Source organism: Diceros bicornis, chromosome 39, assembly GCF_020826845.1.
Source record: "Diceros bicornis minor isolate mBicDic1 chromosome 39, mDicBic1.mat.cur, whole genome shotgun sequence".
Taxonomy (NCBI): domain Eukaryota; kingdom Metazoa; phylum Chordata; class Mammalia; order Perissodactyla; family Rhinocerotidae; genus Diceros; species Diceros bicornis.
In genome coordinates, this window is record NC_080778.1 from 16,545,232 (window position 1) to 16,569,175 (window position 23,944).

Consider the following 23,944-nt stretch of genomic DNA (forward strand, 5'->3'; position numbering starts at 1 on the left):
CTATCAGTAACGCTCAGGTGTTTTAAATTAACGTAATTCTCTTCAATAGTACAACTGCAGAAGCTGTGAGCTTTATTATAGCAATCCCCAGAATATAAACATTACTCCCCAGTTCAGTTTCTATCAATATATAGATAAATAACCGTAGAAACAGTCGAAAACACATGAATTATATGTTTTGATATAGTAAAGTCCATCGTCAATACTAATCAAATATGTAATGTTACTTATAACTCAAGAAATAAAAAAATTCAAAAGCCTAGTTTTTATCATTCACTTTGATTATTTTTGTGTACTTCCAGGAACCAAGTAGAAGGAAACTTTTTTTTGTTACTTGTTTCTTAGAGTAGTTTTAACTTCTCCATTACATTTTCCCGTATTTAATATTAAGATATTGAAATTAATTTCTGTGAATAATGAACTCACAAATATTGAAGATCTGGCTATATCTGAAAAGTGACTTTCTATAGATTTAATTTTATTTTAATTACTTTTTAAAATTATTAAAGACTTTAATCAGTACATTAAACAACAGTTTAGGAAATAGATCATTTAGTTTCTCCTTTTTTGCTATACTAAACAGTCTTTAAATATGCGTACCAGTTAAATCCTTTGTATTTTCATTTTACCAGATATAAAATAAGAATGAGGTTTGGCAACTTGAACTATTGATACATTTGTTCATTTTTTTAAATATAAACCAAAATTCTGAAGCAATTGTAATTTGCTTTGATATGATCTTTAAATTCTTCTTGTCACAAGAATTTACTAGCTTCATTAGTTGTAGCCCCCCTTGAAAGATGTGAATCCTAGACCTTTCCTCCCCATGACAAATAGTACCCGGAGCGTGTTAATCCAAACTTTATCTTCGTCTTGAATCCAATGCTGTGCTTTGCACCCACAGGACATTGCTTATTACCAAGCCTTGTCTGCTGAGAGGTTGCAGACGGATGCCGCGAGAATTCACCCCAGCACGCTGCCATCCCAAGAGTTCTATGCACCAGGACTGGAGCCATCTGCTACTGCTAAACTGGATGATTTGCAGCGTTCTTGGGAAACCTTAAAGAATGTGGTGAGTCTTTGAAACATGGAATTGTTTAAGCCCACCAGACACCGATTCCCTTAGTGATTCTTATGAAATACATGCGTAGAGTTTACACATCCTGTACACGGTTGAACACCCTCTGTTGGGCCCCAGAGGGAAAGCAGTGAGGAAAGAAATGTCATAATCTAGAAGATAAGGGTCTAGGAAACATTGGGTAATATCCTTTTTTTTCTTTAGATCAGTGAAAAGCAGCGCACACTCTATGAAGCTTTGGAACGCCAACAAAAGTACCAGGACTCTCTCCAGTCCATCTCCACAAAAATGGAGGCCATCGAGATGAAACTCAGTGAGAGTCTAGAGCATGGCAGGAGTCCAGAAAGCCAGATGGCTGAACATCAGGTAACAATAACAATGACTTCAGTTTCCTGCATGATTTAATAGGTGCACTCTTGTGACTGGTCGGCCAGCCAAGCTTGTGTTTGAGAGAGCAGACTGTATTGTTGCTTTAAGAAACTTAGCCAGGTTACCAGTACCTCCCCATTATCACTTAAGAGAATAACTCTCAGACATCAGTGGGCAAAGAAGCAGTTAAAGAATAAGGGGTTCTAAGTTATAATCTTGGGATTGTGCCTGACTTGAATCATTTTTTAAAAGGTTATGTAAACTAGGCAATGAGAACCAGAGATGATTACATTAACTTAACTCAGAAAGATGTTGTTAAAAATGCATCAGTTTAAAATGCATGGTAAGAAGGTACATATATTTAAATCTGGTTAATGCTCTAGCAATATTGTCAGGTGTACTGTTAATGCACCATCAAGTATAACTGGGATCAAGGGTTCTGAGGCCTGCATTCACTTAAATATGCAGTCACTATGATATTGTGAAATGCTGCCTTCCCCCAACCAGAACTCAGGAGCATGTCACAACCCTACAAAAGGCAGAGGAAAAGAAAGATGTCTTTAAATGCAAATTAAGAGTGTAAAAGCGTGGTGTGATATGTGTGTCTATCAAGTACTGGGAAATTTATCAGCTTTAAGAGTGAAACCCTGTGCTGTATCTTTCCTCTACTTTACGTCTTGCTAGTTTTGGAACCCAGGATAACTTTGGAATACATTGCTTGTTCATATGGATAGTCTAAGATAAAATTGCATTCTTTTACAATATAGGACCTTGCAATATAACACAAAAATGAGAACAGTTCATCTAGAGACAGCATATTGAGAAATAGTGGTTTTAGGTTTTTGACACTCTTGTAACTTCTTAAGATAGAGATCAAAGTGCATAACATCCATTTTGCGGCCTTATTTTGGTAAAACTACCTTCTCTGGGTCTTTCTGCTATCCCAAAGTCACCCACAGTCAGTCTGGTTTGGGGAGGGTGCTGTAAAAATCTAAAATTAAAATTAACCTTTGTTTACCTGGACCAAACCAATCATGAGGACAGTCAGGGACTTAGGCGACTATTACAATGAAATTTTCCTCTGAGCACCACAGTCCTTTTTAACTGATACTCCAATTTTCTAATTGTCAATGGCCACCTCGTTAGCATTTGAAGGAGTTGCCTGTATAGCACCAGTGTGCTCCCTGGGGTTGTGTCTGCCCTGCTCGCCCCCTACCCCACTTGTGCTTCACCTTGCCTGGAGGCACAAGAGAACTTCCTTCCATGCCATTACAGCTCCTTTTTAGCACCCAAAAGGAACTTGGTATAAATTATCCAAAGAGTGATTTTGAGTGTCACAAGCTCACATTATCAGGAGACAATGTTCTAGGAGAGAGTTTACATAGTTTGACTATCTCTCTACTTTTGGGTCACCTCCGCCCTTGTTCAAGGCTCATCCTGTGTCCCAGGAGACTGACCACAGCTCCCAAAGACCCTTCACTGGGTCCTACAGGATTTAGGGACTGCATGAAAATACGATCCTGGTGGTCTGCCTTGACATTCCAGAGTTCCTATTGAAAGTGCAAATTAGCTCCCGGTCACCACCACCACCTTGCCTTTCAGGCATTGGCATGAAAACACACGTAAACTGAGTGTACAGCAAAATTATTATTTTCTTCAAGAGATTTAATGGAGAAAACTCAAAATTACACATTAATGCTAAGTGTTATCAATTAGAAATGAATCTGACTTTTCTTGTAATTAAGGCCAACAACATGACTTTTTGTCCCTTTCTAAGTTGGGAGTGGTAATGCTAACAATTAGAGCAATGAGGAAATGTAGCTAATTCAATGATGATTACCCATCATTGGAGCTTAACAATTATATTAATGCTCTAATGAGAAGGAAAGAAAATATAAATACCATATAATTTATCATATCATCACAAATCTAACATTTTCCATCTGACCTACTTTTGCTAACTTTTGCTGTCTGTACCGAAGTTTTACAAATTCTGGGGCAGATCTGCCCACATGAAAAGTTAATGGTATCACGATGTCTAAATTGGCTCTTAGCTTCTGGAATGGTACTTAAAAAATTGCAAGCACTATTTTAGAATTACTATTTCTAAATTCCAACTGAAAATGGCTGAGAAAATCCAGTGTGCTTTTTATATTTCCTATAAATTAATAGAAATAGGGCTGGCCCTGCCCTAGTGGTTAAGTTTGGCAAGCTCCACTTTGGTGGCCTGGGTTCGGTTCCTGGGCAAGGACCTACACCGCTCACGGCAGCCGTGCTGTGGTGGCGACCCACACACAAAATAGAGGGAGATTGGCACAGATGTTAGCTCAGGGTGAATCTTCTCCAAACACACAAAAAAAAGAGGAAACTTGGCAACAGAGGTTAACTCAGGCTGAATCTTCCTCAGCAAAAATAAATAAATAATAGAAACACTTCAATTGTTATATCTTTCCCAACACTCTCTTGGAAGTATTAATGTTTCTTTGAGGAGCTAACCTAATTCCTACATTTTTCCTCTAAATGGTTGTCTAAATCTACTGAATTTGGGTGGAGTGCTGCGGCTTTCTTGTTATCCTCTCTAAATTGTATGATAGATTTAATTTTAAGACCTTAAGGCCGTTCACAAGCTGAGTTGTGGTTGTTGTTCTGACCTGCGTCATCATGGGCAGCTCGTGCTTTGTGGACATGTGTTGTCTTTGCCACACTAAGGTCAGTGATGGATAGTAGGCAGAGCTCTGGGGTTATTTTGTTTTTGTTTTTTTAATGTATAGAACAACTCAAAGTTTGAAAGGAAGTGTGCTGATGTAGATAGTTCTGAAAGTCACAATGAAATTCACATTTACCTTCGGTGTCCAACCAAACATGAAGACATGTTCTCCCCAGAGCGAGTCGTTTTAGAGGAGATCAGGTACTTTTCTAAACCACGTAAGTGTCATGCACACGCCCTCCTCGTAAACACAAGTCAGAAGCCCAAAGATGTGCATTTCATCTCTCTCTCCTTATTTTCGAGTCGGATATTGGAGGGGAGCAGCTGGCCACCAGCTGAGGCAGGGTTATGGGGGTGAAGACATATTTGGCTGCTGGATCCTTTTGTTTTGTTAAATTGAAGTGAAATTCACATCACATAACATTAACCATTTTAAAGCATAAGATTCAGGGGCTGGCCCGATGGCGCAGTGGATAAGTGTGCATACTCTGCTTCAGTGGCCCGGGGTTCTCAGGTTCGGATCCTGGGCGCACATTGATGCACCGCTTGTCAAGCCATGCTGTGGCGGCGTCCCATATAAAGTAGAGGAAGATGGGCACAAATGTTAGCCCAGGGCCAATCTTCATCAGCAAAAAGAGGAGGACTGGCATCGGATGTTAGCTCAGGGCTAGTCTTCCTCACACACACACAAAAAAAGCATAAGATTCAGTGACGTTTAGTACATTAGCAATGTCATAACAACCACCCTCTCTCTCTGGTTTCAAAACATTTTCATCATCCCAAAAGAAAACCCCCTCCCCAGTAAGCTTGGCTGCTGGATCGTGAAATTAAAAACTATAGCTACCTTCCAAAAATATCTACTCTCCCTTGAGAGTAAACTGAAGCATGAAGAGAGAGGCTTGACTCTAACAGGATGAAAACTAACAGTTCTAGAATTCCTAATTCCTTCATTACTTACTGCAGAACATTCAGAGAGCTGTTTTAGAACATTGTGAGTTAGAAATGGAAGCTGGTAACTTTGCTGTACACCTGATTGGGTCAAATCCCCTGAGATTAAATGAATCTTTTTTTTTTCCTGGTTGTTTCATGATTCATATACCTGTTTTCTCCATCAGGAATTAAAATTAATTCAGCTAGATATGTTGGGTACCTACTGTGTACACAGCCAAAATAGGCAAGCTTTTTCATTAATATAGGATTAAAAAGCCTGCTTTGGGGGTAGAGTGGATTACCAACACATTGTGCAAAAAATAGCAATGTGATTATGGGTTACAGTGGTCGGAAGTAGTTAAAGGGAGACTCTAGCAGGTCTTTTGGGAGATTTTGAAAATTTGTTCTGACCTTCGTCATCGTGAGCAGATTTTGAAAATTTGGAATAGCAACAGGAATGAGTAGGAGGCACTATAAATGTAAATGTCTGAGGAAAGGCACGGAGGAGACAATGAGAATGAACATGGTGTGAAACAGAGGGGGCTCTTCTTGCTTGTACAGAGGAACAGTGCAAAAAAAGACATAATGAGGCCAGTGTAGTTGTGGAGAAACCTTTAAAATAGACCAAATAATATGAATTTTATACTTTTGGCAATCAAATACCAAAAAATGATTATAAAGTAGTAGAAAATAATTTATTGGACAAAAAGCATTTGGATGTATTATAGGATGAGTTTGTAAATTCATCACAATCCCATTACAAAATCCCAGCAAATTCTTTGGTGGAGATTATCAAGCTAATTCTAAAATATATTGCAAATGTAGAAAAAAATATATGTTAAAAATGGCAAGGATCAAGAATAGCCAAGACAACCTTAAAGAAGATGAATAAAGTTGAAGGATGGATCCTACCAGAAAGTGAGACTTATAAAGCTATAGTAATTATGATGGTGTGGTATTGGCACAGACAGCCAAGTGGATCAATGGACAGAATTAGAAGCCAGAAGCACACTCACACCTGCACAAACACTTGTCTTATGTCAAAAATTATAGAGCAAAACAATGGATGAAAAACCATCTTTTCAATAAATAATACAGGGTCAATTGGATATCCATTTGGAAAAAAAAGAATTTTGACCCCTACGTACACTGGACACAAAAATTAATTTTAGGTGGATTGTAGATCTAAATGTGAAGGTAGGAAAGGAAACTTTTAAAACAGTGCTTCTCAAACTATCTATGGTGAATAACTTTTTTTTAAAAAAAAATTTCTAACCCATCACAGGTGAATATTTTAGTAAAATAAAACAAAATCTTGCTTGGATATCACGCCAATGTCGAGTTGGGATAAAAGTTTCTTAACACTTACTTACAGTATCTTAATCTTGTCATGTACTGGGGATAGACATTTTGCAGACTCACACCATTTCATGGACCACGCTTTGAATAGCATTCTTCTAGAAGACAACATGTGAGAATATATTCATGACCTTGGGGTAGGCAAAGATTTCTTAAATAGGACACCAAAAGCCCTAATTTTTCTAATAAAGGAAAATATTGACACATTAGACTACAATAAAATTAAGAACTTCTGTTTATCAAAAGTCACCACTAAGGAAGTCTTTTCCTATTCAGGGACAGCCGCATCACAAAATGGGAGTAGATATTTGCATTCACAGAACAAAAAGAAACACAGGCACTCCTTTCCAGAATATATAAACACCTCCACACATCAATAAGAAAAGGAAAGACTCTAGTAGAAAATGAGCAAAAGATTTTTAGCAGGCAGTCACAAAAAAAGACTATCCAGATGGCCGACAAGCATAGGAAAAAGTGCTCAGTCTCATTAGTCATCAGAAAATGCAAATTAAAACTATGAGATACCACCGAGAACCCACTGGAAAGGCTTAAATGGACAGAATCCACAAACCAGGTGACAGTAGAATACGATACAACCATGACAGTGATCAGTTGCTTCTATGTGTAGCCACATGAGTGACTTTCACAATCATGACAGGAAGTGAAAGAAACCAGACACAATACAGTACATCAGGTATGATTCCATTTATAGAGCTCAGAAACAGGCGAGAGTAATCTGTGACATTTACAAGTCAGCACTGTGGGGACCTTTGGGAAGGAGGGAGGTAGTAACAGGGAGGAGGTCGAGGGGGCTTGGAGAGTCCTGGGAATGTTCTGTTTCTTGATCTGGGTGGCAGGAGCATGGGTGTGTGCAGTTTGTGAAAATTCATAGAGCTGTACGCTTATACTCTGTGCACTTTTCTAGACGTAGATGATAATTTCAATATAATAGTTTATTTAAAAAATCAATTGGATATGGTGACACTTGATATTAGGAAAAGAGAAAGGTTTTTTCTTGTTTTATCTTTTAAATATTTATTGAGAGCCCACTCTGAGGAGGCACTGGCTTACAGTGAAGCCTACAGTCCTAGGGCAGAGGTGGGAAGTACACAATCGGGGGCCACACTGGAAACTATGAAATGAAATATTAGTGAATATAAAGCCTGTATTTTTTACTTGAAGTCATGGTTGCCCCACCTGTGGTGGGCCATGTTTCTCTAACACGTCATTCAAATCCTAAATAAGACTTTCTTCTGTCAAGATTCTGGCTAAAGAGCAAGTTATAAAACACGAAAAATGAAAACTAAAACCCATGTATAGTGGTGATAGATGTTAAGCAGGAAAACAGGGTATTATTGAGAGAGAATAATAGAGATTGTTTTTCAGACTGGGTGGTCAGGCAAGGTCTCTCTCTCTCTTTTTTTTTTTGTGAGAAGATCAGCCCTGAGCTAACATCCATGCCAATCCTCCTCTTTTTGCTGAGGAAGACTGGCCCTGGGCTAACATCTGTGCCCATCTTCCTCTACTTTATGTGGGATGCCGCCACAGCATGGCCTGACAAGAGGTGCATCCGGGCGCACCCAGGATCCAAACCTGGGCTGCCAGCAGCAGAGCACGCGCATACACCACGGCCAGCCCCCAAGGTCTCTCTGAAGTTGTGACAGTTAACCTAACACTGGAAGGATTAAGAGAACCATCACACACAGGGTGGGAAGAAGAGCTTGAGGGAACAGCATGTACAAAGGCCCTGAGGCCAGTAATAGGCAATGAGCCAGTATTTAAAGCAGGGGAGTGAGAGGATCTGATTTACCCTTTTAAAAGCTTGCTCTAATTACTTTGTGAAGAGTGAACTGGAGAGACAAGAGTGTAAGCAGGTGGGTCAACCAGTAGACCATTAGAACAATTCAGATAAGAGAGTTGGCTCTGACATCGGGTGGGGCAGAGGAGATATACAAGGTATATTTTGGAGGTAAAAGCGATTGGATTTGGTGTTGGATTGGATTTGGCGAGGGAAGGAGAGAAGGTGTAAATAATGATGCATAGATCTAGAGCTACAGCCATACAGAGAAGGGTGTTACCTTTTACTGAGACAAGGAAGACAGAGGAGGAAGCAGGCTTTATACATAGTAGGATACCCGTGAAGGAGATACCCGTGAAATAGGTAAGTTGAATATACAAGTCAGAAACTTAGGACAGTGCCTGGGTGAGGAATACCTTTGGAAGTGTTCAGCATTAGAAAGCATTTAAAGCCTTGGGAATGGAGGATATCACCTGGGGGACACTGTGAAGAGAGAAAAGAGGGCCTGGAAATTAGCCCTGAGAAATTCAAATTTCAGAGTTGGGAAGAGAAGGAGAAAAAGGAGAGGGTGACCACATAGAAACAGGTGAAGATTTTTCTTGTTTAATGTGAGTTTTGGATTAAAACACAGTGCTGTCTCAGACTTGGGGAAATTTGGAGTGGGAAAAATCCTGGTGAGGAAGAAAGTGATGCATTTTCTTTTTAGCCTAGAATTGTAGACTCAGACATAACGGATTACAGATGAGCCTGTTGAAAACCAGAAAGATGAATTACCTTCTTCAAATTCCTTTAAGTTAGTGACACAAATGGTTTTCAAATCAGAAATTTCCTGATGTCCAGTCTGGTACTTTCATTTTGAAACATAGGTGAGTATGCCCCCCTAGTTGCTGGTGAAATGACTTGGGAGTGAAATATCTTCAGTCATGTCAATTGATGTGAGAGTCGGCTAGTGACGCGATCCTCGGTCCACAAAAGTACGTACGTGAGTGTGACTCCGAAGTCTTTCCTCCAGGCCTTGATGGATGAGATTCTCATGCTTCAGGATGAAATCAGCGAGCTCCAGTCAGCCCTCGCAGAGGAGCTGGTGTCCGCGTCTCCGGAGTCCGACCCCGCGGAACAGCTAGCCTTGCAGTCCACGCTCACCGTCTTGGCAGAGCGCATGTCCACCATCCAGATGAAAGCATCAGGGAGGCGACAGCTTTTGGAGGTAGCGAGTAACTCTGAGGGTGCCCCTCCTGTCCCAATTAACTCTTCCAGTCGTGGTGACAAGTATGTGGCTTCCTTATGTGATCTGGATTTTTACTGTTGCCCACTCGTGAGAAGCTGGCGTTGTGTCTCAAGGAGGGTCTCATGAATAGAGCACTCAGTCAGTGTGTGGCCATGAATGTGTCTTTTCACCCCTTTCTGACTCATTTCAGCGTGAAAAATTGAGAATGTGGACAGCAAATACAGGGTAGACAAGAGCCTTGTGGAGAATAATTGTAGAAGGTTTGCATAATGGTTTGCTATGTTTAAATAAGAATATTTTATGAATAGTGGTATTAATACTGTGAAGAATAAATCCTTAGTCACTGTTACCCAATTCAAGCACATTAATTCATGAAAATACTCTGGCAATTCTGATTCTCATGCTATTTAACTTTAATATTATTTAATAGAGAGAGAAATCTTGATAACAATAACTTGTGTGTTAAAAATAAGTTATTTTCCTTTTTTTTTGTTTCTTCTCTTATAATTCCTGGCCCTAAACATATGTGATGTCCACATTGTTACTCACATAGTTTGGGTAGGCTGGAGACCCCATAAGCACCTTTAGAGTCCTTATATCTCCAGGGTCTAGCAGGGTCTAGTAATCAGTTCTTATTACATTTATTATTATGTGAACTTAATATTATTTTATTTAGCAGCTGATTATACCATAATTCAGTTAACCAAGACCCTATTGTTGGGTGTATGGGTTCTTTCTAGTTTTATCGATTATAAAATTACTCAGGTTGTATATTCATATATAGAGAAATTTAAAATTAATGCATCTATCTTCACTATTTAATCTCTATTTTAAACTATTTAATAAAATTTTAATTTAAAAATAATAATTGTAATAAATTATTAATAAAATAATTTTGAAAATAATGGGTTTACAGTACCTTATCTTCAGAATTAATTCTTTAATTCAGTAATATTGTCCCTAATCACTCTATGAAACCCTTGTGGAGTTTCGAAATGAAGTGATTGGCCTAGATTTTTTTTTTAATCTGAATTATTTGCCAGCATTGAAAAAACCCAGAGATCTAACTAAAAAATCTGAATTTCTGCCTTCACTCAAGAAACTAGTAACACTGGGCCACATCTTCCTATAGGGGATCAATTGTCTGAAATTGCATGGTGCTGCCCTTTTAGGTGGACCATATGTTCTTTGTTTTGCCACAGTCCCCACCACTCCCTACAGTTTCCGAGACATGGAGATCAAGTTTCTTTTGTCATTTACCAACTGTCTTATGCCGTTTTTTTGTTCTAATACTGACCAGTTTCCATCATTCACATTATCTGCCTGGTCCTATAGGTATATTATTTTAGAATACTTAAACTCTAGGTGCACATTAAAATCATCAAAGAAACTTTCGAAAATACTAATCTTGAGATTCACCTCCAGAAATTCTGCTTTATTGCTCTAGGATGTGGCATAAGCATAGGTATTTTTTTTAGGTTTCACAGGTGATTCTGATGTGCAGCGAGGGCTGAGAACTGGTGCTCTGTTGTGGTGAATCCTAACGATGTTACCTTAGGCTGATCTATGGTATGTTCTACTTAATTCATCAGGAGAAGCTAAATGATCAGCTGGAGGAACAGAGACAGGAACAGGCTCTGCAGAGGTATCGCTGTGAAGCCGACGAGCTGGACCACTGGCTCTTGAGCACTAAGGCCACCTTGGATGTTGCACTGGGTGCACCCAGGGAGCCCATGGACATGGAGGCCCAGCTTGTGGACTGCCAGGTACGAAGATGGTCCGGAAAGAATACGCCAACATCACAAAGCACATTTTTTAACTACAGAAAACATAATGGTAAAAAGGCTTGGTACGGATATATGATTTTTCACAACCCATATACTTTATATATTTAGAGAGTAGAAAAACAATACCTTATAAAAGCTTACATGAAATTCAAACTTGGAGTTAGTCTTTTGAGAAATTTTACTGATAGTATCTGCTCTTTAGAAAATCTTCAGCATCCTAAAGGACATTTTTTAAAGACTATAGACGCCAGAACACTTACGGTATCTATATTTGGTGGCTAAGGAGTACAGACTCAACGAGAAGAATTAGTATCAGTGAATCAGACTGTGGATAAACACAACAAGGTGTCCCTAGATGATCTCTTGCAATTCGGTTCTAATTCTGATATATTTATTTGGAAAACTTGGAAAAACTGTCAGTTATAGGCAGACAGATTGAACATAGGAAAGTCGTCTTTTGGAGCACAGAATTTCTTCCTCTGATGTGAGGTCTCTAGAAATTGATGTAATGGGTAATGGCATTAAGATTTTTATTGTCATGTTATTTTCTTACCTCTTTATTATGGAAAATTTCAAACAAACATATAAGTATAGAGAATAGACAACAAACTCCCATGTACCAATCGTTGAATTTCAATGATTATCAACATATTAAATTTCACACTCGGGTGAAGTAAGTCTTAAAAGCTCTTTCATTTGACTCACCAGCAAGTCTCTAGAAAACCCTACCTAATCTGCAAGGTTAAATATCAGTGTGCACAACTTTATATTTCTCCCATTTCAAATCAGAGGAAATACGCAAAAACCATTAATTAATGAACACTAACTTTTTTCTTAATATGCCATTTTGGTCATTCTTTTTATGATTTGAGATTATTATAATATTGATTATTATAATTTGGATTTTTAAATTCTTTGGGCAACTTATCTATGTGTATTCAAAGCATTTTTATTCTCTTTCTTGATGGTAGAGAAGAGTGAGCCATACGTGAGTGTTTTCTATTCTTTGTTTCATCTTTTCTAAAGTTTCTTTTCTGAAAAGAGACATCTATTTTTAGCGTTCTCTTCTAGCACTTTGAAATTACCACATGTACTAGCGTTTCAAACTTATGTTTTATCATTACACCCACCTCTCCCTTTTGGATATCTCTATGTTTATAGTTACACATAAAGTCTGTAATTCAGATAATATATTTCAGGACTTTTACAAAGTATTAAAATGATATTTTGACATTATTTTGAGAAAATGGAGGCATATGGAATCACACAAGTACGCAACAGTTCCTTAGTCAATTCAAATCTAGTGTTTAAGCCAGTGGTATAATTATAACTGTGGCTGTTACACAGAATTAGGGCCACATTATGATTTTTTTTTTTTCTGAGGAAGATTCACCCTGAGCTCACATCTGGTTACCAATCTTCCTCTATTTTGTGTGTGAGCCACTGCCATAGCATGGCCACTGATGATTGGTGTAGGTCCACGCCTGGGAACTGAACCCAGGCTGCTGAAGTGGAGTGCACCAAACTTAACCACTAGGCCCCTGGGGCTGGCACGCATTGTGACTTTTGAAGTCCTGGGTACTTTGCTTCCATGGACCTCTTCCTCTATAAAAATACTGCAAATTATATTTTTATTTCACAACTGCTTTGGTACAAAACTAATATAATCCAGGGTGGATTTATTATTATATTCATTTTTTCTTCTGATTTAAAAAAAAAAAATTAGAATTAAGATATTTTATTGGGCCCTTAAAAGAATTATGGGCCCTCAGCACCACGCCAATGGTGCCTAATGGAAAAGTCAATCCTGCACAGAATTATATCAGTTCCTCAAAAACCATCCTCAGGAAAGCATCCTTTAAGCCTCCTTTCATTAAAAATTTCACTCTTCCATCTGGTTCTAGTTTTTTGCTTCAAACCTATATTCTTAAAAGTCATTCTGACTTTGTACAGAGAAATAAAGTATCTTTTCTCTTTATTAAATTACTTGACTGAATATAAATTAGAAAGTGCATTTCAAAGAGTTCAGAGTTAAGGAATATAAAAACAGAACGATTTCCGTAGAAAATAAAATGGTTGTTATTTGTTTTGCTTGATTTTTTTGTTGTTGTTCTTTTTTGGTTTTTGTTTTAAATCTTATTGTGGAAGAAGGGAGACTATTTTGCATCCTCCCTGGATTTAGCCTCTGTTTTAGGGGAGATCCTTGCAGCATAGACCGTTGTCACAGAAAGTGAAAGTAAAATTATTAGAAAAACTTTCAGAAATGTGAGGTGAAAAATACACTAGATAAAAAACAAAAATAAAGAAATAAGAGCAATAATCTGGGGGAAAAAAATCAACCCAAAGAAGCAATGTTTTAAATTGACAAAAAAAGATTGATCGTGTGATGTCTTTACAATAGTTATGACATTAGCCATAAACATCACAATATATCACTAAAATAATAAGATAATCATAATAATGGGATAACACTAAGGCATGGTTTTTTTCTCCTTGTCTGTTGGCTATATAAAATGTGCTTTCCATGTGTTTTTCTAATATATTTTTCATTATATAATATAGAATCTTAGAAAAATTAAGAAGCTCAAGGAATTGCAAAAAATCTATATACTACTCTTCAAGGCTGTGGGAAAACTAGGAAAAAATCATGAAGGCGTGTTCTTTTGGTGAAAGACTAAGAAAGTATTGTGTTTCACTGTGAGAACAGTCTTTGCAGAGGTTCGCAGGGTGTGTGAATTTCATTCTTGTCGCTGTTGTTCCAGAACATGCTGGTGGAAATCGAGCGGAAGGTGGTGGCCTTATCGGAGCTCTCCGTCCACAATGAAAACCTGATGCTGGAGGGCAAGGCTCACACGAAGGACGAGGCTGAGCAGCTGGCGGTAAAGCTGAGAACCCTCAAAGGCAGCCTCTTGGAGCTGCAGAGAGCACTGCATGACAAGCAGCTCAACATCCGGGTGAGGAGGGCTCTGGCCACTGGCAGCCACGCAATGCCGCAGCGACTGCTGAATATTTGTGCATTGCTGGCATGCCTCTTCTGAGCCTGTGACAGATAAAGGAAAAGTTGGGGAATGATACATACTCGTATACGTAGCTGCCTGATATAAACTTTGGCATAGATTTTCAAATAGATTTTGTAAGGACTATAGTCATGACCGACATTTCGGTCAACAACGGACCACATACATGACAGTGGTCCCAGAAATTAGTACCGTACAGCCTAGGTGTGTAGTAGGCTATACCACCTAGGTTTGTGTAAGTACGCTCCATGATGTTGGCTCAATGACTAACACCATTTAGAAACGCCTAACGTCGCGTTTCTCAGAATGTATCCCCGTCATTAAGTGACTCATGACTGTGTTTGAATCCACAGACCTGAAGATTTCGGTGTAGGAAAAGAAAAGAAAAGAAAAATAAACACCAAAATCTAGCAAATATACTGTCTTAAAAAATATTCGAACATAGGTCATAGATTAAGATATCCTATAACATTTTTACATTTCTCTTTTATTTCTCCTACATTCTATTTTTCAAGATATACTCAGACTTTTTTATTTAGTGCCCACAACTTTAGACTTGTTATATACTGAATTGACAATATATGACTATATGAATAAGTGTATCAAACCTCTTTACTATCGTGTAGTGACCTTAATGTTCCCTAGTAGTGATTTTCGTTTTATATTACTAGAGCTTTTTCAGGATGATATTTGCCTGGTATATCTTTTAACTTTCCTTTGATTTTACCCTTTCTGCATCCTTATGTTTTAGATTTGCTTCTTATAAAGAACATTTAGCTATATTTTGTTGGTTCTAAACATTTATCTAATGGGAAAATCTCTGACTTTTAAAGGGCAGGTTTAGTCCACTTAAATTTACTGTGATTACTGGTATATTTGGACTTTTATTATCTTACTTTTTGTTTTCCACTTTTGTCCTGCTCTTTCTGTTCTTCTCTGTCCTTTTTAACCTTTGTTTTCAAGTAGTTGAATTCTTTTTTTTTACCCTCTATTTTTTTACCATGCATACCTAATAAATTCTGAGTTTATATCTTAATCTCCCTCCAGATCAATTTAAGAACCTTAGATCACTTTCATTCAGATTTCTTCCCATGCACTTTTCATACTGTTACTGTCCAGTTTTTAAATTTTGTTCTTTTTTAATCTTTACAAATTAGATATTACTATTATTATCCTATACAAAAATTAGCAAATATTTATTGAGAAGCTATTATGTGCCTGCTAATACTCTATATGATAGAGTGAAAGAGCACGGAAAATGACTATCTATCTGTATCTATATATCTATATCTATGTATTCCTATCTTCAAAGGATTATGGTGGGGGGAGACAGATAATAAATAAAATTAGAACACATTATTATATACTAGGTTAGAAGATGAAAAGAGCTGTGGGTGAAATACCGTAAGGCAGGTAGATAGAGAAAGGCAGCACTTGGCGGATTATTTTCAGTTTTAAACAAGGTGTCCAGGGATGCCTCCCTCGGGTTACGTTTGAAGGCGTGGACCATGTGGCCACGAAGGAAGAGAGTTCCAGGCAAAGGGGAAAGCAAGTGCAGAGGTTCCCGTGGGATTATCCCTGGTCTGTTCAAGGAGACCAGTGTGGCTGGAGGGGAGTGAGCAAGAGAAGAGTGGTGGCACATGAGGCCAGACAGGTGACAGGGGGTCCAGGGTGCAAAGGACCTCGTAGGCATCATATGGACTTTGGCTTTTACTCTGGGGGAACTGAGAAGCCGTTGGAGTGTTTGGGAAGGGAGGAGTGAAAAGATGGGATTTTAACCAGTATAGGGGACCAGGGTGAAATCTGAGAGACCAGTTAGGTGGTATACTGTAGAAGGCGAGGTGATGAGAACTTCTCAGATTCTGCGGAATTCAGAAGATGAAAACTACCTGAGACACAGATTTGGGAGGACAGAGAGTAGTTAGGTCGGTAGTTTAATTTTGAGGTTAAGTTTGAGTGGTTGGAATTCTATTATATGTCTAGTATATGTCCAGTAGTGGTTGGAATTCAGAGGAGAGACCTAGACTGATGTCATGAGCCTCCTGATGGTCCTGAGAGGCATAAGACTTAATGAGATAACCAAGGGAGTGAGGAGAGATAAAGAAGACCAAAGTCCTAGAACCAAGCCCTGGGACACTCCAGTGTTAGGAGTTTGGAAGATGTGGATGAGCTCCCAGAAGAGTAAAAAGGAGAAACCAGTGAGGTGGGAGGAAGACTGAGATTTTGGTTCCTGGAAGCCACTTGAGGATGAAGGAGGTAAGATGAGGACTGAGAACTGACCACTGGGGTTAGCGACATACAGGTCTTTCGTGACGTCAACAAGAGCTGTTGAACGTGAAATATGAAAAACTGGAGAGAGAAACTTTATTCTTAGATAGGAATACAATATTTTAAAGATGTCACTTCTTCCTCTACTAACACATAAGTTTAAGTTATTCTCAACTAAAATACAAACTGTATATTTTTGGAATGTGGCAAAATGATGCCAAGTTTACCTAGAATAAAATAAACATGGAAATAACCATAAAATTCTGAAAATGAAGAGTTATGAGGGGCTAATTAGTTTTATTATATATTAAAGTACAATAATATAATAATTAGGATAGTTTGGTATTGGCATAATAAATGGATGAACAAAAAATTAAACAGAATACATATCCCAAAAAGAGACCCCAGTATATAAGGGAATTTGATAAATGTTTAAGGTGGCCTTTCAAATCGGTGGATGAAATACAACTCACTATGAAAATAATAATAAAGTAATAGACGAACCACTTGAAATATGATAAACTGGATTTCCTGAGTCATTCTTAGCAAAAAAAAGGCAGCACAGATGGATCAAAGATTTAAATGTAAAAGTTAAGCCTGAAAAGTTCTGGATGTATCAGTATTTTTAAAAAAATATCTTAGGATAGAGAGGACCTTTGCTAGTATGCCCCAAACCCAGAATTTTAGTTTCTTCAAAACTACTACACAAAAATGAAAAAATTCTGTGTGACCAAAAAAATATTAACCAAATTAAAGGACGTGGACTAATAGGGAAGAAACTGTGCTACTCAAATGACAAAAAATTAATTCCCCTAATTTCCACAAATCTGTTTTTAAATCAATAAGAAAAGGTCACCTAATAGAAATATGGACAAAAGAGATGAAGAGAGAAATCAAAGGGAAAAAAATACAAATGACCAATGAACATATGAAAAGATATTTGAACTCGCTATTGGATAAATGAATGCAAATAAAGACAAAATACAGCTTTTCCCTGAAAATTTACATACTTTAACATGCGCATACGATCTGACCTTACAAATTAAAGCCAAAAGAAAAATCTTCAAGATATTAAAGTTGAACAAAGCTCGAATGATTTTCTAACTGTGGAAGTATATAACAATTCTCTTAGTTTTATAAAAAGGTATTATCAGTCTAAAGCATAGTGCTTTTCCTCCCCCCCATGGTGGTGTGTGAATGAACTTAATCTCTAAAAAATCCAAAACAAACAGAAAGGCTTCCAAGGTTTCCTACCTGGGATGCCCATCCCTAGAGGCAGGTAGTGGGGGATGGAGCAGGCACAGTGGGGATTAAACATGGGTGGGAACACAAATTCCAAGGCCTCAGGGCCTGGGAAGGGAATATAAGAGAGTGAGGCAGGCCCAGTCAAGACGTTGGCAAGCTGGTCTCACGTCAAAGCACCACCTGTTACTCTGCCCCAGCTATTATCATACAAGAATTTATAGGCAGCATTGCTAGATCTTCCAGAGAAAGGAAATTTGGATTTATATCTGAAGTCTCCCAATTTTAAAACATTGACATTTAATTCTAAAATTCTGAAATAATTTGTGTGGCAAACAAAGGATGTCCAGAAGCCAAACTTGGTTCTTGGACTATCACTTTGGAAATGCTGTTCAGAGTCTCCCCTTCCTGGTCCCACCAGTTGTTGTCTCTAGGTGACCTGGGGCAAGATTCTTGAACTTCCCTCACCTTTTCTTACAGATCAGTTTTCTCATCTGTAAAATAGGGGTCGTGATAGTACCTTAACTTTAAAAAAATCCTGAAGTTTTTAATGCAAGTAATGTTCACAGTAAGTACTCAAATTGCGGTTTTTATAATAATTAGTAACAGCAACCAACTGTTTGCAAACCACAAGGATGGCAACTCTTGACACACTGGAGGGCTAAGTGTCAGTCTGGTCAGGGCTGGGCCAAGCTTGGTGACACCATCTGCGGTGCCCACACTCAGCAGATCCTGCCCCTGCCCACAGGGATTCTTCAAATTGAGTTAAGTCCTGACTCTGCCTACGAGTGTAAGCTTTCCTGAGGATACTGTTGTGTAAAGGGTAAATACGAGAAAATGTCGTAATGTTTTGCTGTGTTGAAATTGATCATTGCTTATTTTTAAAATATCTATAAATTCCGTCATCTTTTGTCTAATGAGTTTCCAGCATATAAAATATTGATTTTTTTAATACTTTGAACTTTTAAAGGTGATTATTTTTGTAACTGTAGGAATAAAAGGAACCTTGTTTACATTGTTATTGCCATGAAAAGGATCATTTCTCTCTGTGTAGAAGATTTGGAGTTGATCTGAAATTAACGTTAATTGGGGAAAAAAAATCTTCCATTGAATGTAGATGTCAGTAAGGTTGTGCCCTTCTGTGGGGGTTTGCATGACTCAGGAGGGCTAGAATACCTTCCTAAGTCTTGTGTGGCCAGAAACACACCATTTCTCAGTTTTACTTATCTGTAAAATGGTCGTATCTATTACTGGCATTCTTTTTAACCAATTGGACTTCTATGCATATCAAAGGATAACCAGTCCCTTTAGTTCCCCCCCCACAAATAGATTCTTTCTCTATATGAAGGGACACAGACTTATGGCCATGTAATGTTGTCTCTTGAATTACACGGTATCTTTCTTTGTAAGAAATTTAGGTCATTTTCACACATTATCATCCATTGAAGGAACAGAGAGTTTGCCCTATATAAATAATGAAATACTTTGTAAAGAAGTGTTGTATTTAGTGTTTAGCATTCCCCAATCCGCACTAATCTTCCAAGGAATGTTCCTGGCAAAAGTGATTACTCTTCTAGTATTTCCAAAATAAACAGCTTAGGTAGCCCCACCCAAAGGGGAATCTGGGGACAGAATCTGCCTTACTTCTTGTTCCCTAGGTAGGAGAGAAAACTGTTATCAGACCCCAGAGAACGTAATTACCATTATTTTATTCCTTCTATCAGAGCCTTCTCATCCCAAGGGGAAAAGGAAGGAAATTTGAACTGGATTCTTAATCATTTTTTGCTTCCTGGGGTCCAAGTCTTATGTTTTAAAATGACTAAATCCGTCAGAGAAAAATTCACTAATGGAAAAACCTAACCACATAGAAAATACATGCTTGGCATCTGCTTTTGATGCTGCTTAAATTTTTTTAATCTCTAAAGCTGTGGATTCAATTTGTCAAATATGACTCCCCATCTTAAAATCTAAGTCTTAGAATCTGAATACGTATGTTCGTGCATGTAAAAGTGGTTAAGCTGTTCTGAAGACCTGACATTTCAGTTATCGTTTTTCCAAGCACCAATTTGGTGTGAGGAATTTGGAAGAAAAGCTCTCAGACAGACGGTGATAAGCCGCGGAGAAGGGTGAGGTGGTGCATTGAGAAGTTACCACACGAGTCTTCAGGCTGGGCTCTGAAAACAAACCTTTGCTGAAGAGCCAGGCAGAGAGGAGGTGACTGGACCTCACGAAAGAGAGTCAGGTCATGGCCGTGGCCACTGTTTTGTCAGCTGGAGCAGCTCTGACTGGGAGCATCTTGCAGCCTCGTATACTGACTTCTTTGAGGTCATTCTCTACAGGTCCCTTTTAACCTGCTGTTTCATCCTTGCTAGAAGAGCCAGGATCTGTCAGAGCTTATTCTGGGTAGATGGTGCATTCTCAGACGGGGGAGAATCTGTTTCATGCGGAAATGTATGGGCTTCAGACCTGGAAGAGTGCCCATCCCCCACACCTTCCACCTTCGGGAAAATCCCTGCTTATCTGTGAGAGACATTCCTGGGGCGGGGGTGGGGAATATACTGCACTGAGTGTCACTAGTCACCCATTCTGAAGGTCCTGGGAAATTCGAACCTCCTATTTTAGACCAATGGCACCCCCATTCTTTTACCTAAATCACATTCTCTTGCTGGAAAGCTGCATCATCCTAAAGAAAAGGAAGTACCTGTGAGCTAAGGTGGCTCAGAATCTGGGAGAGGATTATGTATAATATCACCTGTAGGCTTCATTGTGTCCTTCAGTTCATTTCTGGCGCTGACACCAACCTTGCAAAGTGCATTGTCTCAACATTATCTAAGACATTTTACAATATAATCATGAGATTCTAATGAGTAAGACAGGAGGGTAAACAGACCCCATCCATTTCCCTGTAATAGTTAGTGTAAAATTCTGAAATTAAGGGGAAGAGAAGGGTCTTTGTGGGCAGTCAGGCTGGATGAGCTGGAGTGGCTGGATCTCACTTCATTGTCAGATTCGGCAGAGAAGCTACAGCTCCGGAGCTAGATGGCGGGATGACTCCTCTATGGAAGCAACGTACAAAATGTCCCTCCTTTCTGGCCCCCGCGCTCCAGCCACCCTGATCCCTTCACTGCGATTGCTCTCTCTGAGATGCTAAGTTTCGTTTCTCTTATGGGCTTTGCCCCAGCTGTTCCCTGGGCCTGGAGGGCCCTCTCCGTGGATCTTTGCCAGGCTGGCGGTGCCTCATTATTCAGTGCTCAGTGCAGTTGTCTCCTGTGAAGATGCCTTCTCCACTAGCCTAACTTTTTATCCCATTATCTAGTTTCGTGTTCTTTGCTGCTCTTAGACCATCCCATTTTATCTTGTTTGTTTATTATCTGTCTCCCCAGCAAAGCCCTTGTGTGGCTTTTTCTTGGCCGAATACAACCCCCTCCTCTCACCCCCGCCCCCATGCCTAGAATGGTGGCCAACACACAGTGGTACTTAATAAGTATTTAATGAATGAGTCATATTAAAATTGTGTAATTTATCCTTTGGCATATACATATGTGTGAGTAGAAAGGCTCTCCTTTAGAACGAATTCTATTCTGATATGCAGTATTTTAGGGCCTTTCAAATTCCTTCAGAATAATCAAGCAGGAAGAATCAACTCCTGCCTGGGTAATAAGTAATTACTTGTGTCTTTCTCCTTTAGCCAAACTTTTATTGAAGCCAGCAGTGGCAGCATATGGCAATGGGGTCTGGTCCTGGTGTTGATAGTAGAGGAAGTGAGAACTAGAGTTATATTCCTGCGGAAAAAATCCTGGAATAATATCTGGTGACCACATCAGTCACCTAAAAGGCCTACCCTCTAAATAGTTTTTCCCCTCAAATGTTTCTAAGTATAATCATCTATTTATTGTTCTCCCTCCTGCAAATGCCATAAATTCTATGGGTTTTGTGTTACCATTTTTTTTTAATGTGGTTTCACATCCAAATGGAGCCACCTTGGTCTCATTATCCAGACCACACTAAACTAGTCGTCACTTAGTTCTGGTTAAGGTTTTCCTGTGGGTTGTATGACTCTTGACTTCTACCTCGTTAAAAGCAGGGAACAGCACAAGAGAAGGAGGAGAGCGATGCTGACCTGACGGCCACTCAGAGCCCCGGTGTCCAGGAATGGCTGGCCCAAGCTCGCACCGCGTGGACCCACCAGCGACAGAGCAGTCTCCAGCAACAAAAAGTAAAGGATTTCCTCTCTCCCTCTAGCCTGCAGATCTGCCAGGCAAACACCTTGAGAGCAATGTTCTAGAAGGACAAGTTGCTTCTGTACTAAAGACAGATGCCCCTTTATCTTCTCTTTGGACAGAAGCAAGACCTGGCCAACTGATTCAGTGTACTAACTTGTGACCACTGGAATGATTGGTCATTTTAAAAGCTAGTCTTTAAGAAAAGCTTGTGTTTAGGTTTATATACGGAGCGACTCACTTATAATCTACCTTGTCAAGGATATCTCCTCTATTTTCAGATTTGTCCCAATTTGAGTCTATTTTATGTATAAAAACCTCAGGAAGGCCTCTGAGTTGATAGAAGTCTGAATTACATGTTTTTTAAAGAAATGCAATTTATTTTCCATTTTTAAGTAGATACCATCACAGAATAAGATTGCAAATTATTGCCTAGTAAAACCATTGAGCTTTGATAAATAAGAATGATTTCTCATTGATACTTTTATGTATCAGGCATATTAAAATGTTTTATTTTCTCAAAGAGGAAAAACGTTTATCATAAATAATGAAAAAGCAAAGCCGAATCCATTGATAATCCAATTTATGAAGTAAGTGGGGAATTAAAGAGAGCTGCTCCTCTCAACAATCTGTCTCAGCCAGAACAAGGCAGTATTGATTTTGAAAAGTAAAAGTGCATTTTGTGCCACTTGAGGGCACCATTGCCCAGCAAAATTTTCTTCTCCCATTGGTTTTTCCACGATTTTTCAGAGATATCTTTTCAGAAAGGCATAGAGTACTTTGGACACATGTTTGAGCATTTACCTAAACCATACCTTTTATGCAAGTGCAAATGTAAAAACTTACTACAAAAATTCTCTGAGACTTTTCTAGACATGAAACCACGATTGGAGACAATGATCATAAAGTAACAAAGATGTTTTCATTTGTCCTTCTTGTTGAGCAGGAGTTGGAACAGGAATTAGCAGAGCAGAAGAGCCTCCTCCGGTCCGTAGCCAGTCGTGGAGAGGAAATTCTAACCCAGCACTCAGCTGCAGAGAGCTCTGGCGGTGTTAGGTATGTTTCGAAACACTTTTTCTCTTCTCGCCACTGTGTTTTCCTGACATTTGAAGAAATGTAAACATGTCACTCAAAATTTTATTTTTAACTTCTTCTGCAAAAATTCAATCATTTTGTGTTTCCTTTAAGATGTTAAATTTACTTGCATTTTGAACATTCTGTTGCGCAGCATGAGTATGGCTAGTAATTATTATGGCTGACTCGTTGGCCCTCTTTCCAGGGTGGTCAGCATATCTGTCCAGGGAAGATGCTTACGAGTTCGTTTTTTAAAATCAAATAAGAAATGCCTGATAAAATTAGATCCATGTTTCTAACTGAGTGATTATATCTAACTGCAAAACATTTTCGCTATAAGAGCTTATCGTCCCCTAGCATCATTCTGAAAAATAAACCTATGTGCCTACTAAATATCTTGATTTTTCTTGATGCTCTATTTCTGTAATTACTACATGTAAAATCTTTGAGCTTTGTGTCCTGGTTTGCAGTGGAGACCTAAAGTCTTATACACAGAAAAGTGAAGTGTTAAAGGAAAAATTAAGGAGAATTTCCAAGTTGAAGATTCTGATTTAAAATGTAGGAAGGGGGACCATCCCGGTGGCGTAGTGGTTAAGTTTGCATGCTCCACTTCAGGCGCCTGGGATTTGCAAGTTCAGATCCTGGGCGCAGACCTACACACCACTTATCAAGCCATGCTGTGGCAGGCGTCCCATATATAAAGTAGAGGAAGATGGGTGCGGATGTCAGCCCAGGGCCAATCTTCCTCAGCAAAAAGAGGAGGATTAGCAACAGATGTTACCTCAGGGCTAATCTTCCTCACCAAAAAAAAAAAAAAAGTAGGAAGGAAAAGGAACTGAAGCAGAGTGAAAGTGTCCCTGTATTTTG

The 23,944-nt window shown here is 38.8% G+C and overlaps 1 protein-coding gene across 4 annotated transcripts in view; it reads left to right on the forward strand.

Moving 5' to 3' along the window:
• Window positions 1-23,944, forward strand: part of SYNE1 (spectrin repeat containing nuclear envelope protein 1) — a 430,148-nt gene that overhangs the window by 276,649 nt on the left and 129,555 nt on the right. For 3 of the 4 annotated variants that reach the window (XM_058534130.1, XM_058534127.1, XM_058534128.1), the window contains 7 exons: window positions 905-1,072; window positions 1,283-1,444; window positions 9,254-9,448; window positions 11,062-11,235; window positions 14,019-14,210; window positions 21,865-21,999; window positions 22,950-23,059. In XM_058534130.1, coding sequence (XP_058390113.1) covers window positions 905-1,072; window positions 1,283-1,444; window positions 9,254-9,448; window positions 11,062-11,235; window positions 14,019-14,210; window positions 21,865-21,999; window positions 22,950-23,059 — 1,136 coding nt within the window. Of the gene's footprint in view, window positions 1-904; window positions 1,073-1,282; window positions 1,445-9,253; window positions 9,449-11,061; window positions 11,236-14,018; window positions 14,211-21,864; window positions 22,000-22,949; window positions 23,060-23,944 lie in introns of those variants that run through there. The other variant, XM_058534129.1, reaches the window with a different exon arrangement.